Source organism: Brachyistius frenatus, unplaced genomic scaffold (assembly GCF_029030835.1).
Source record: "Brachyistius frenatus isolate BFR_SWC_R1_liver_20210118 unplaced genomic scaffold, ASM2903083v1 Contig_29, whole genome shotgun sequence".
Classification (NCBI taxonomy): Eukaryota; Metazoa; Chordata; class Actinopteri; family Embiotocidae; genus Brachyistius; species Brachyistius frenatus.
In genome coordinates this window covers 3,036,317-3,049,088 of record NW_027210628.1, presented here as the reverse complement: position 1 = coordinate 3,049,088, position 12,772 = coordinate 3,036,317, and the positions used below count along the sequence as shown (strand labels likewise).

Below are 12,772 nucleotides of genomic sequence, written 5' to 3'. Positions count from 1 at the left end.
ATCCTGATAGCGACTCTGAACAGTGACACAAAAACAGACACCCTGCCTTATATTGCTTTCCAATAAGTACATGTTTCCACTGTACTTTTACTCAATCCCTAAATCAACACTTATGCCAGCACCTGAGAAGGACATTAGTCAACAAAAATAAGATGCTTTTCCTGCTCCTGCTCAGCAATACCTCTATTATCGTTTAGAGACAGCTAAAGCTGCAATATTGTAAATCCCTCAACTACCAGTTTATAATCGAGCACAACACCTGACATCTAACTTTCCAAAACCAGCAATGAAAGAAGATCTTTACCTAAGTAAAAGTGTCAATACATTAATTTAAAGACATTCCCTTTGCAAGTCAAATGTCTGCATTTAAAATCCAACTAAAGCGACATTAAAGAAATATAATCAGTATAATGTAGTTAGGAAATCAGTAAAAGAACTCAGCACTTGGCTCCTGTGATGCATGTGTTATATTCATGACATTACAGGGTTGTTAATGGTGATGCATTAGGCAGCATTTCACTGTTGTTTCTTATGTTGTACTTCATTACTGTTCTTGTGTAACTGTATTGTAAATGCAACTATATGTAAGCAGCATTTTACTGTTGTAGTTGGAGGAAGTTTTAACTACTTTATACAGTTTGTAGTTAAGTTCAGCGGGTTCCAACCTAGGGGGGGTCGGACCCTCCCAAAGGTCACAAGACAAACTTGAGGGGTTTTCAGATGACTAATATACTCCAAGTTGTTTATTTTTTTTTTAACTTTACTCCAGTCTTAGTGAAATATTATATGATTTTAGATCTTTGAAACTTATCATTTTAAGAGTCCAATGTGTTCATCATTTTTTTCATGCAAATTAGGCCTATTGTTAAAAAATAGCTTGCAACTACAGATATAAAAAAATAATGTGCTGGAGTCAAACTAAATATTTTCCTCAGAAATGCGTATACGAAGTCAAAATAAAATTTTTTTAAATAAAATTCAAAAATACCTCAAAATTATACTGAAGTATAGCACTTGAGTTAATATACATATTTACTTAGATTGTGGCCGTCAAACATATATATTTACAGTAGTACAATCATGCATATAAATATCTTACACACATGTTTGTAAAGATAATTTTATATTATATTTATATTCAGTGTATGTCTTTATTAACAGGTACAGTACTGTCTCTACTTCACTTATATATTTCAGACTATATATATTTTAGACTGTATATTAGACTATATATAGAGTCTATGGCTTCGCCCGAACAGAAAAGTGTGTTTAGCAGCGCCCCCTGGTGGTCCGCCGTGTAACTCGGCGCAGTGCTCACTGCAGAGGGTGAGCTCAGCTGCCTGTTATTATGTCCACGAACAGGCGCCGCCAACACCCAAACACAGTGCGACAAAACAGGAGAGTGGCGCTCAAAACCACCGGCTAATGAATGAGTGCGCAGGAGGAGCCATGAGTCACGAATGAAGTCTGCAGGATGTCTTTCAAGGTAAACCAGCTTTCTCCATCAATCATTCTCAGCACGCAGCTACAGAGGGCCTCCATGAAAAAAACAGATCACACCTGCCTCCTCTTAAAGTGTGCACTTATTCATTTCTAGGGTTTATTTAACGACGTGGCGTATTGAACTGTTAAAGCTTAGCAGACGTTTGTCTGGCTGGATTTGAATGCCATACAGTCTAGCTCTGTGTGCAGGTGCGTGCGCGTATGTGGGTATAACGGTATCAATTGGCTTGTGGTCGTGTGCACGTGAATATGTGTGCGTGTGTCTGTGTTCTGGTTTTATGTATGTTGTGGGGACATAAATCTGTTAATGCACATTATGGAGTCTTGTGCTACTTTGGAGGTCAACAATGTCAACATAATTCATCAATGAGTCATCACAGATCAGAGTGAAATTTTGGTTTAAACTTGTTTGGGCAAGTAGTAACTATATGTGTGTGTGTGTGTGTGTGTGTGTGTGTGTGTGTGTGTGTGTGTGTGTGTGTGTGTGTGTGTGTGTTATTGATCCTTTTGCACACCTGATTGGTGACTCACCTGTCATCCATGTACAGAAACATTAGCCCGTGTACCTCTGTACTTAGTGACACCTGAATACACTCTACTGTTGTTGTTACTGTCTGCTGCCAGTGTGTGTAATTCTATAATGGTGGTTTCAGGTCAGTGTTTGTTGTGTGTATTTACCCTCCAGAAGGAAACACCCCTGTCTAATGCTGTTTTTTGGGCAGCGAGGAAGGGGAACTTGGCTCTGCTTCAGCTGCTGCTCAACAGCGGGCGTGTGGACGCTGACTGCAGAGACAGTGTACGGACGCTGCATGTCCTGGCTGCTCAGCTGCACGCTTTAACCATAACCCACCTGTGGTAGGGACACAGAGAGCTTCAAGCCTTACCTCTGTGGTGCATGAGTTCGTGTGTGTACCATTACGATTTCACATCCATGTATATATCATTTTCTCCATCATAATAAAGGTTGGGAGTTTCACATCTTAAGATTGAAATCAGAATTCAGTGGTTTCATCATCAGATTTAAAGCAACTTTCATCAACTCCTCCTAATAAAACAAACATGCTGCTGATTTATTAATGGGATGCTTCTTTTCAGTATGGAACAACAGCGCTGATGGTGGCGTCATACAGCGGCCATTATGAGTGTGTCAAAGAACTTATCATGCAAGGAGCTGAGATCAACTACCAGAGAGAGGTATGCTGGGAAAATAACCTGATGACTTTTCTGAACTACAAACTGCATCTGGAGTCTGTCAGAGACCCCAGGAAGTCAATCAGAGACCCCAGGAAGTCAATCAGAGACCCCAGGAAGTCACTGTACTCAGCCTGGAAATCATCCGGCACAAACCCCTTAAAAATTTTTGCTTTTACATTTTGGTTTTCAACATGATTAAACAAATATATAATGTGTTCATTTGTGAGCTTTCAAGGTGTTAATAGGTAGATTTGTCTTTACCTACCAGCAACACTGTTCCTCCCTTTTTCCAGCCTCTGTGTTTCCAGTCATTGCATCATACTATAATCACAGTGATTAAAACTGAAGCTGTGAGTAATAGTCTGGCAGAGTCAGACTAGGTCAGGATTAAACATATGTGATATAATTATTAATTTGTGAGCTTTAGAGGTGTTCATTTGTGGATGTTTCTTACCTGCAGGCAGTGCCAGGCTAGCTTTGCCCCTCTTTGTCCAGCCAATGTGCTAAACTAAGCTAAGCTGGTGGCTACCATTGGTGACTCCAGGAAGTTGCAATAGACAGGCATACATCCCCATCATAAACTGTCCGTTTTATACTTACGTTTTTGTATGAATTATGTATTCATGTTTCCTGTCTTTGTGCTAACCTAAGCTGACTGTCTTTTGGCTGTAGCTTTAAATTAAAAAGGCACACAGACATGAGAGAGGCATACATTTTCTTATTCAAGTCTCTGTAACAAAAGCAGATTAGGCATATTTCACAACACGTCCAACTATTTCTTTAAATAATAGTCTTTAATGCTAATTTAATGTATGAAAAGTTGTTTTGCTGTAAGAAAACACATCAGTACACATGTCACAGCTTGAGTTTGAGAATAGCAACCTTCTGGGGAACATGGTTAGAAAATTAAATCCACCGTATTCAACTTAGACACTTACATTTATTCTGTTCCTCAGTTTGAATATGGAGAAATGTTGTGTTGACCTAAAAGGGTCATTGTATTAAACAGCAGTGTTGATTTTTATGGTCCTTTCCAGACCGGTTCTACCGCTCTGTTCTTCGCCTCCCAGCAGGGATACCATGACGTTGTCAAGCTCCTCTTTGAATTCGGTGCCTCCACTGAATTCCAGACAAAGGTATGTTGCAGGGCACAATGACAGCCTTTATAACACTGGGTGTGATGGAGAATGTTATCATTCAGAATGCATCATATGGAAATAAAGAGACAAAGTGTGCTGCTGACTTCCACCTCTTTAAACAGGTTTTCTCTGCAGCTCACAGTGGTGACTTCCAGCTGTTGTGGTGACTTGCTACTTTGTCATTCTTGTGAGCTGTCTCGTGTTTTTGTGGCAGGACGGTGGCACAGCCCTCACTGTCGCCTCTCAGTACGGTCACTCCAAGGTGGTGGACACCCTGTTGAAGAATGGAGCCAATGTTCACGACCAGCTGAATGTGAGCTCCTTTTCAATCCACATTTCCAGCCTCTTTAGGCCTGTATTCTCTCACTCTTTGTGCCCCTTCATGGTGCTGTGCTAGGCCTCATTGTCTGGCACGAAAATGATGGTTAGTCGCACACAATGTCCCAGAAGCTGGAATCCAGCCTCTCAGGTTTCTGCAGACTGCTGAGTCACACGTGAATCACATTGGGCCAGATTAGTGTGCGTCTTTAGGCCGGGCAAAACAAGCCGAGTGCACAAGAGTGCATTTATAAATAGGAGTAATATATCTTACTAATTTCATTTTTTTGCCTACTTGGAAGCTTTTCTGGTTTTTTTTTTAGCACTCTATGTACCACATAAAAGTATTGCCCTGTGTATGAGATGATTCTTTTATATTTCAGGATGGGGCCACCTCCCTGTTCCTCGCTGCCCAGGAGGGTCATGTGACTGTGATTCGTCAGCTGCTGTCGTCAGGTGCCAAGGTTAACCAAGCGAGGGAGGTAATGTCCTCGTCCGTCTCCTCTCACGTCTGCATCAGTTCTACTACCCCTCTTTCTCCTCACCTCCTCCCTCTTATGTCCTCTTTCTCTGAAACCCCTTCCTCGTCCATGTGCTCTCCAGGATGGCACTGCCCCCCTGTGGATGGCAGCTCAGATGGGTCACAGTGAGGTGGTGAGGGTGCTGCTCTTGCGCGGTGCAGATCGGGATGCTGACAGACAAGTACATTGATCTTTTGGGACTATTGAAGCACATAAAAGTGTAAATGAAGGGATTATTATTATTGACTGGTACTATTCAGTCCAGCTGTCACCAACTAGGCCACAAAGCCTCGGAAAGCATGACATCAGACAAACAGGCTCCCATTTTTACGTATATTTTCTGAGTGAAAAAAGTAACATTGGTAAGGAGAGCCTCACACTCCTGCTGATGAGAACCATGTGATGTAGTCAAAAGCCTCAGAGGAAGTAAGTGCACCTGGCCTGGAGATCTTTTTTAAATAATTGTATGCTTTCTCTGCTGTCGTTCAAGGATGGATCAACTGCGTTATTCAAAGCAGCTATGAAAGGACACAGCAGCGTCATCGAGGAACTCCTCAAGTTTTCTCCTTCACTTGGCCTTCTCAAGGTAAAACCTGCTGCCATAGACGTTATGCCCTTTGGGAAATGTGCATATTTCGTAGGGAATCATTTCCAGTGGTTGCATCGTAAACATTGTAGGACCAGAAAAAAATGTTGGTAGCTGATTGGTCTGTCTGTCAGAGTGGCTGAGCAAACTTTAATGTGAACAGTGTTTCCACATTGTAATCACAGTGAAGAAAACTGAACCTGTGAGCGACAGTCTGGTGTAAGTGGATTTTGCTACCTGTGGCCAGAGCCAATCGAGTGTTTTCCCCCTGTTTCCAGTCTTTGTGCTAAACTAAGCTAACCGACTGCTGGCTCTAGCTTATTATTTTGTTTGCAGATATGAGAGCGATATTAATCTTCTAATCTAACACTCGGCAAGAAAGTGAATGAATGTCAAAACATTTCTTTAATGCTATCAAAGAGCAAGTAATACTTATATTAAACACTTATGCCATGTCTCCAGAATGGCTCTACTGCCCTTCATGCTGCTGTTATGGGTGGAAATCTTCGCGTTGTTCTGCTGCTGCTTGGGGCCAATGCAGACCCCGCACTACCCAACACGGTAAGTCACATTGAATTGAAATATGACACAAAAACCAGACAGAACATGAGTTGACAACTGCGACTCAGGACGTTTTTCTTGTGTTTTGCAGAATAATGAACTTCCTGCAGATCTTACAAAGAGCGATCGCATCCTAAAGCTTTTACGTCCAAAAATCTTAAACGGAGACAGCTGATGACAACCCAGGCTCCTGCCTTTATTCCTGCCTGTACCACACTGATGATGCGTATCGAGGGGAAAAAATACAACAACAGTGTCAAATCTACTCAACTACTATATGTTCTGTACCCGGTGCTTGCTTTTGATTGTGACTGAAATGAATCTATCATATGCTGAACAAACCTGGACTAAATATAAAGTAACATAAAACACATTTGTCTGCCATGTGCATCATCTCCTTTATGCTGTTGTTCTACAGTTTATGGATTTATTTTGTTTACCCCAGGTGTTGTAAGATTTCTAGATATTTTGCACACTGTTTATTTGCCTTTTTAATAAATAAAATAAAGTGTACGTTTATTTATTAATGCAGGAGTGTCTATGTGCATGTTTATGATGATAATGGCATTTTATTTTGAAAAATTTGGTTTTGCAATGGGGAAAATAGGCAGTCTTAATAATAAAACAATAAGATAACATAATGCAGTGAACAATATGATTTCTGAGTTATAAAGGCGAATATTCACTAGAGGTCAGTATTAGTGTACACCTGTAACTCACCCGTATCGTGATCGAGTCATATAACTTACGTGTTGTTTTTAAATTTGTAATAATAATTAATTATCAATATTGTCATCTCTGTGCTGACTTTGATTGATTATATTCCTTTTCAAAAGTATGAATTAAATATCAAGTTTACAAATGACAACAACATCGCGTCACGTGACCACCGCGGAAGTGACAGTCGAGCTGTTGTGGATGCGGAAGAAAAAACTTTGGGATGTTTTGCGATTTTAGTTGTCCGACAATAAAACTAATGTAGCAGGTAACGTTTACCAAAAAAAAAAAAATAAATAAATAAATCCGGTTTAGTATCCTGTCTGAAGTTGACCAACATAACAACACGTAATGGCCGGCGGTAATTTACAGGTGAGTGTCACTTTTGCTCAGCGAGCTACCTGCTTACATAAGACCGTGTGTCAACACATTTTTATTCGGCTTTCTATTAAAGCAGCAAACTGGTAGCTTTTCATTATTTTAAAATGGCTAATTAAGTGACAAAATGTACGCCAATGTAAACTTCTGTACTTCAAAATGAAATATAAAGGGTGTAAAACGAACAACTAATGGCCTCATTAACGGTTATTAAATCATTATAAATGCTTTATGGATCAGTTAAGAGTTATAATATCAACAGTTAGGTTGGTAGGCTTTGAAACATGTCTTTTCTAGCTGTTAACAGTTTTATGGCAATGGAAAGTAACGAAGTACATTTACTCAAGTACTGCACTTAAATATAACTTTGATGGACCTTACTTTAGTATTTCAATTTTCTTTGCTATTTTTTTGCTGACTTTTCAACAATTCGGAGGGCAGTGCTGTACTTTTTACATTTATTTGACAGTTTCTGTTTTATCTGATTTATAAAATACACAACACTTTGTTAAATAATAACCCAGTGGTTCCCAATTTCTTTGTGTTGTGACTGTTTACAAAAAAAACAACAACAACAGTATATAGTTGTATATAAGGTAAAAGTAGCCAATACTTATCAAAAACAGACCCTTTTTGTGACCCTTCAAAAGAGGTCCGACCCCAAGCTTGGGAACCACGGTAGTAAATTCTCCAAATGTGTAATCATATCACTTGTTTTATGATGGTGCACCAATCATATAGAAATCCCCAAATCATTAGTGATAATATCATAACAGCAATAACAATAATCAGTCAGAGGCGGAATCAGTACCTTTACTTTTGGTACTTTGGTGTTTCTAATTAGGCTAAAGGCTGTTTTAGTAGTTTAACTTAGCATTACTTATCGGGTACCTGCTTATAAAACTTGACTATTACCAAACAGGAAGCATAAACACCATCCGAAAGGATTTATCACAACCTGGAAAACACAAGAAATGTTTGTATTATACGCATCTAATCAATCCCGAAGTGTTGATTTACTAGCCATTAATAAATCCATTAATTGCCATTAATAAGCCCTTTAAAGTATGCCTTATATAAAGTTGTTCTGTTGATCCTTCTCTTCCATGTTTGTTCTCAGAAAGCTATAGATTTGGTGAGCAAAGCTTCAGAAGAAGACAAGGCCAAAAACTACGAAGAGGCCCTCAGGTGTTATCAGCATGCAGTCCAGTACTTCCTGCATGTTGTCAAGTGTGAGGAACTTGATTCGTACCAGTCATTTAATTCTTGCGGCGATACATTGACCCCTATTCCACACAGCACCATGACCTAAGTGACTAAGTGTGTGTTGTTATTGGTGCAGATGAGACCCAGGGCGATCGAGCCAAGCAGAGCATCAGGGCCAAGTGTAACGACTACCTGGACAGAGCCGAGCAGCTGAAGGAATATCTGAAGAAGAAGGAGGCGAGTCCTCCGGCCAAACCTGTCAAAGAGTCCCAGTCTGGAGACAAAGGGTGAGACTGACCAATAAATATGAAATGAGTTGCTGTGGTAACTATTGACAGTCACTGTTCTGAGTTATTTACGTTTAATTGTTTATGATGAGATTATAAGCAGTTTATTATTAAGGACATTTTCACCAAATTTTCCTCTTAAAAAGTAATTGTGGTTCATGTTTTATTATTGGAATATGTAAGGAAGGAAACAATCACGTTGTATCTGTTGCTTGAACACACATAGTCTGCGCATGCACGGTCTACCATTATGTTTGTGTGTGGTTAAAATAGGTGCCTCTGAGTTACACTTAATAAATTTAAGTTTTTGTCAGGACTTTTCTAAGAATCCATAGTTCCACGACGGAATAAAATACAAACAAATCTCAATGTGTGCTGTTTTTGTTTTGTTTTAGGAGTGAAAGTGATGAAGGGGATGACCCGGAGAAGAAAAAGTTCCAAAATCAACTCTCAGGTGAGCTACACTGTTACAGACTTTAATTACATTTCATAAAATGATAACTGCTCCGATCTATAAAGTGTCTATGAAACTCCCCTCTCTTACAGGTGCCATTGTTATGGAAAAGCCAAACATAAAGTGGAACGATGTAGCTGGACTTGAAGGAGCCAAAGAAGCCTTAAAAGAAGCTGTTATCCTGCCCATCAAGTTCCCTCATCTGTTCACAGGTACTGAAAAGAGAGTTTTACACTTTATTAAATGAATGTGAATGTGTGGGTGTTTTTTTTTTAAACTGCTTCATCTATTTGTGTAGGAAAGCGGACTCCTTGGAGAGGGATCCTTCTATTTGGCCCTCCAGGAACAGGAAAATCATACCTGGCCAAGGCGGTGGCCACAGAAGCCAACAACTCCACCTTCTTCTCCATCTCCTCCTCTGACCTCGTGTCCAAGTGGCTGGGGGAAAGTGAAAAGTGAGGCAATTGTTCTTTACAGCATGATAAAGCCTTGGATATGAGAACCTGCCTATCAGAAGAAAAAAAACCAACATGTCTCTCCACCTCTGTTTGTCTCCAGGTTGGTGAAGAACCTGTTCAGTTTAGCGCGAGCGCACAAGCCGTCGATCATTTTCATCGACGAGATCGACTCCCTCTGTGGCTCCAGGAGCGAAAACGAAAGCGAGGCAGCGCGCAGAATAAAGACGGAGTTTCTCGTCCAGATGCAGGGTGAGCAAGAGGAGACAACCTGAAAGTCTGAGATAAGGCCTACAAAGAAAAGAAAAGTCATTCTCCTCTGGGGCTGCGACTAACAGCTTTTATTACCGATTAATCTGCTGATTGTTTTCTCAGTCAATCATTTTGTTTATAAAATGTCAGAAAACAGTGAAACATGTCAGTTATAATTCTCCGCAGCCCAAAGTCCCATGTGAACATTGCTTGTTTTATGTGATCGACATCCCAAAACTCTAAAAGTGTTCAGTTTGCTGTGAGATATGACAAAGAAAGGCAGCAAACTGAGACACAGGAACCAGAAACTATATGCTTAAAAATATGACTCGATTGTCATAATAGTTGCATATTAATTTTCAGTTGAACAATTAGTCGACTAATTGCTGCAGCTCTGTTCTCCTCTCAGGTGTTGGAAATGATAATGAGGGAATCCTGGTCCTGGGAGCAACAAATATACCTTGGACGTTGGACTCAGCTATCAGGAGAAGGTTAGCTTATGTACCCAATCACTTCTCATCGTCATCCAAATCTGGTCATAAGGGAAAACAATCAGGCACTAAAAGGTTAAATTCTTCATCATGGCTAAATGAACCTTTTGTCTGTGTCTTAGGTTTGAGAAGCGAATCTACATTCCTCTGCCGGAGGAGCACGCCCGCTCCTTCATGTTCAAACTGCATCTGGGCTCCACCCCCAGCGGCCTGACGGAGACGGACTTCATGGACCTGGGCAAAAAGACGGAGGGTTACTCTGGAGCTGACATCAGTGTAATCGTCAGGGACGCCCTCATGCAGCCTGTCAGGAGGGTTCAATCTGCCTCTCACTTTAAGAAGGTAAAAACCACAGTGACTGTGAACTTCACCTGTGCTTTTCATCCTACCGGTCCTATTTCTAACAGAGACTGTATATAAAAATTGACATTGTCTGTGGGTCTCAAAAGTGAAGCCAATGTGGGAGTGCCTTACAGTGCAATACTTCTTACAGCCTATAGGGGCTCGCTACAAAAAAAAAACAAAAAAAAAAACCTCTGGCTCAAATAGGCTCCCATTTAACTCTTCTCCTAAAATTAAAAGTCAATCATTTTTTTTCTCCAAAAGTCATTATGTTGTCATGAACTAACTTCACTCCTTCTGTTCAGTGTTCTGGTGGTCTTTGTGAAAATAATTATTTCATTAATAAGATATTAGGTCTCAAAGAGAGGTATGTTTGGGGACATGCCGGGGACATGTCTGGGGTGCAGTTTCAAAACGGCCGTTCACCAGTGGGTGACGTCATGGTGGGTTGCCATTTGATTTCTGACTGCAAAAATAAGACTAATATGATGTCATATTTCATAGACTACGCTCAGGTTACCCTCTCTGGTGCGTTTTAATGTCTTTAAGCTCACTATTTTGGTTTCACAACTTTTTTGGTTCGCCACCCTCATAGCGTTGTTGTTTTTCCACAGCAGTGACCTCTTCGAAACACACTGAACACTACCTACTCCGCTTCAAACAGCAGTCTCCCAACACAGTTAGCAACTAACTGTTTAACAAAATAGAGCATTTATTGTCTTGAGAGCCAGAAATGTACCTCTGGAGGTGGAAAAGGAGAGTGACCTACATTCACCTCGAAGGCAGAAACCCTGACTCAAAATGAATGATATATTTGCTTTGTAAAGTTGGATGTATATTTCAGCAAACAACATGGTAACAAGTTTGCCATATCCACTTGAAAGGTGAGAATAAAGAATGTCAATTTGGTGTCTCCAGCTGGTTTCGGCTGCCCACAAGGTTAAAAGAAAATCAGTTATTGCAAGATAAAACTAACCCATACAGTAAAACCAGTGTGGCTAATGTAGATAATAACTGTATACGTCTCACCTTAAACTGGTTTCACCCAGACGAGGAGTCAGGAATCTATTTGGCGTTTCCTTTGCTGTGTCCTAACTTCTGTCGATCTATTTAAGGTCCGTGGGCCGTCGTGGAACAATCCCAATGTGGTGGTGGAAGACCTGCTGACTCCGTGCTCACCGGGAGATCCCAACGCCATAGAGATGACGTGGATGGACGTCCCTGGGGAGAAACTTCTTGAGCCAGTCGTATCCATGGTAACAACAGACTCCGTGTTGATCGGTATTATTGATAAACACAGTGATCGGGATCTATTCTGACCTGCCTACTATTCTCCGTACAGGCTGACATGCTGAGGTCGCTAACAAGCACCAAGCCGACAGTGAACGAGCAGGACCTGGACAAGCTGAAGAAGTTTACTGAAGATTTTGGTCAGGAGGGCTAATCACACTCACACCCCACTCATAAACAGGACTGCAGGTAGCAGTTATTCTCACTCAGTTATGATTTGGATTTATCTTTTGGTGTATCAAAAAGAGGCAACTGCAGCCCAAAGGTTCGTTCTTTTTAGTCTGAGAGTTGACTAAAAGAATTGATTCAACTATCAAAATGCTGATTGATTACTTTATTTTATCAACTTACTAATCAACTAAATGTGTTCCAGTACTATTAATCATCAGTCCTCTGAGGCTCATGGTTACATCTGTATTGTTAAGGCTTGTTCGTGTTTCTTTTACTTGTTGCTTTAATTTTGAATATCTCAAACCAAAGTGATATAGTCTTTATTTGTTTTAATTAAATGCATCACTGTTACGTTTTAAAGGATATATAGTTAATACAGTGCCTAAAGAGGGTAGATCCAAGCACCTCTCCAGCACCACATAGCTCTGATTGTAGTCGACTGCGGATTATACTGCTCTCAACACAACTAGGTTCATGGTTTGCTTTTAAAAATGATAATTCACTTTAAAATTTAGGAATACTCTTTTAAACATGTAAATAATTTTATACTGGTATTTTCACAATGATGCTTTTGGAAATGTTTCTAAATTCTGATATAGTTCCCAGTGAGTTATCATGCCTTTGCACATTTTCTGCTAATTTTATTTCAATCTTGTCTTATTAAATCATGTCAACACCTGACTGTATCTTCAAAATAGACTCCACTGTCAAACCTTGGTAGTAAGTTATGTTCTTAGTTATTTATACATCAAACTGTGTTGCCTTTGGGTTTGAAATGTATTTAATAATTTCTATTGGGGTTTGCAGAGGTTACATAAATAATAAACAAAGGTCATTTGTACTTTTCTTCTACTACTTGATATGTTCTGTGAACAAAAGTCTCAGGGTTAAATAAAGAAAACAAAAA

The 12,772-nt window shown here is 40.1% G+C and overlaps 2 protein-coding genes across 6 annotated transcripts; both read left to right on the top strand.

The window, feature by feature from the left end:
- The first annotated feature begins 1,299 nt into the window (after positions 1-1,299).
- ankrd29 (ankyrin repeat domain 29) lies at positions 1,300-6,341 on the top strand. 5 transcript variants are annotated; one of them, XM_069699196.1, is made up of 10 exons: positions 1,300-1,486; positions 2,189-2,299; positions 2,599-2,697; positions 3,735-3,833; positions 4,051-4,149; positions 4,538-4,636; positions 4,758-4,856; positions 5,166-5,261; positions 5,724-5,822; positions 5,914-6,341. In XM_069699196.1, exons 1-10 carry the CDS (start codon positions 1,475-1,477, stop codon positions 5,995-5,997), a joined length of 897 nt encoding a protein of 298 aa, XP_069555297.1. In that variant the 5' UTR covers positions 1,300-1,474; the 3' UTR covers positions 5,998-6,341. The 5 variants fall into 5 exon arrangements, with proteins under 5 accessions (XP_069555297.1, XP_069555299.1, XP_069555298.1 ...); XM_069699198.1 differs by lacking the exon at positions 2,189-2,299; XM_069699197.1 differs by lacking the exon at positions 1,300-1,486 and having other exon boundaries at positions 1,494-2,299; positions 4,758-4,808.
- A 103-nt stretch (positions 6,342-6,444) lies between these two features.
- Positions 6,445-12,772, top strand: LOC138621271 (vacuolar protein sorting-associated protein 4B-like). The gene is made up of 11 exons (XM_069699193.1): positions 6,445-6,911; positions 8,038-8,149; positions 8,260-8,410; positions 8,806-8,864; positions 8,957-9,076; positions 9,163-9,319; positions 9,423-9,571; positions 9,981-10,062; positions 10,185-10,404; positions 11,520-11,660; positions 11,747-12,772. The coding sequence occupies exons 1-11, from the start codon at positions 6,891-6,893 to the stop codon at positions 11,846-11,848; spliced, it is 1,314 nt and encodes a 437-aa protein (XP_069555294.1). The 5' UTR covers positions 6,445-6,890; the 3' UTR covers positions 11,849-12,772.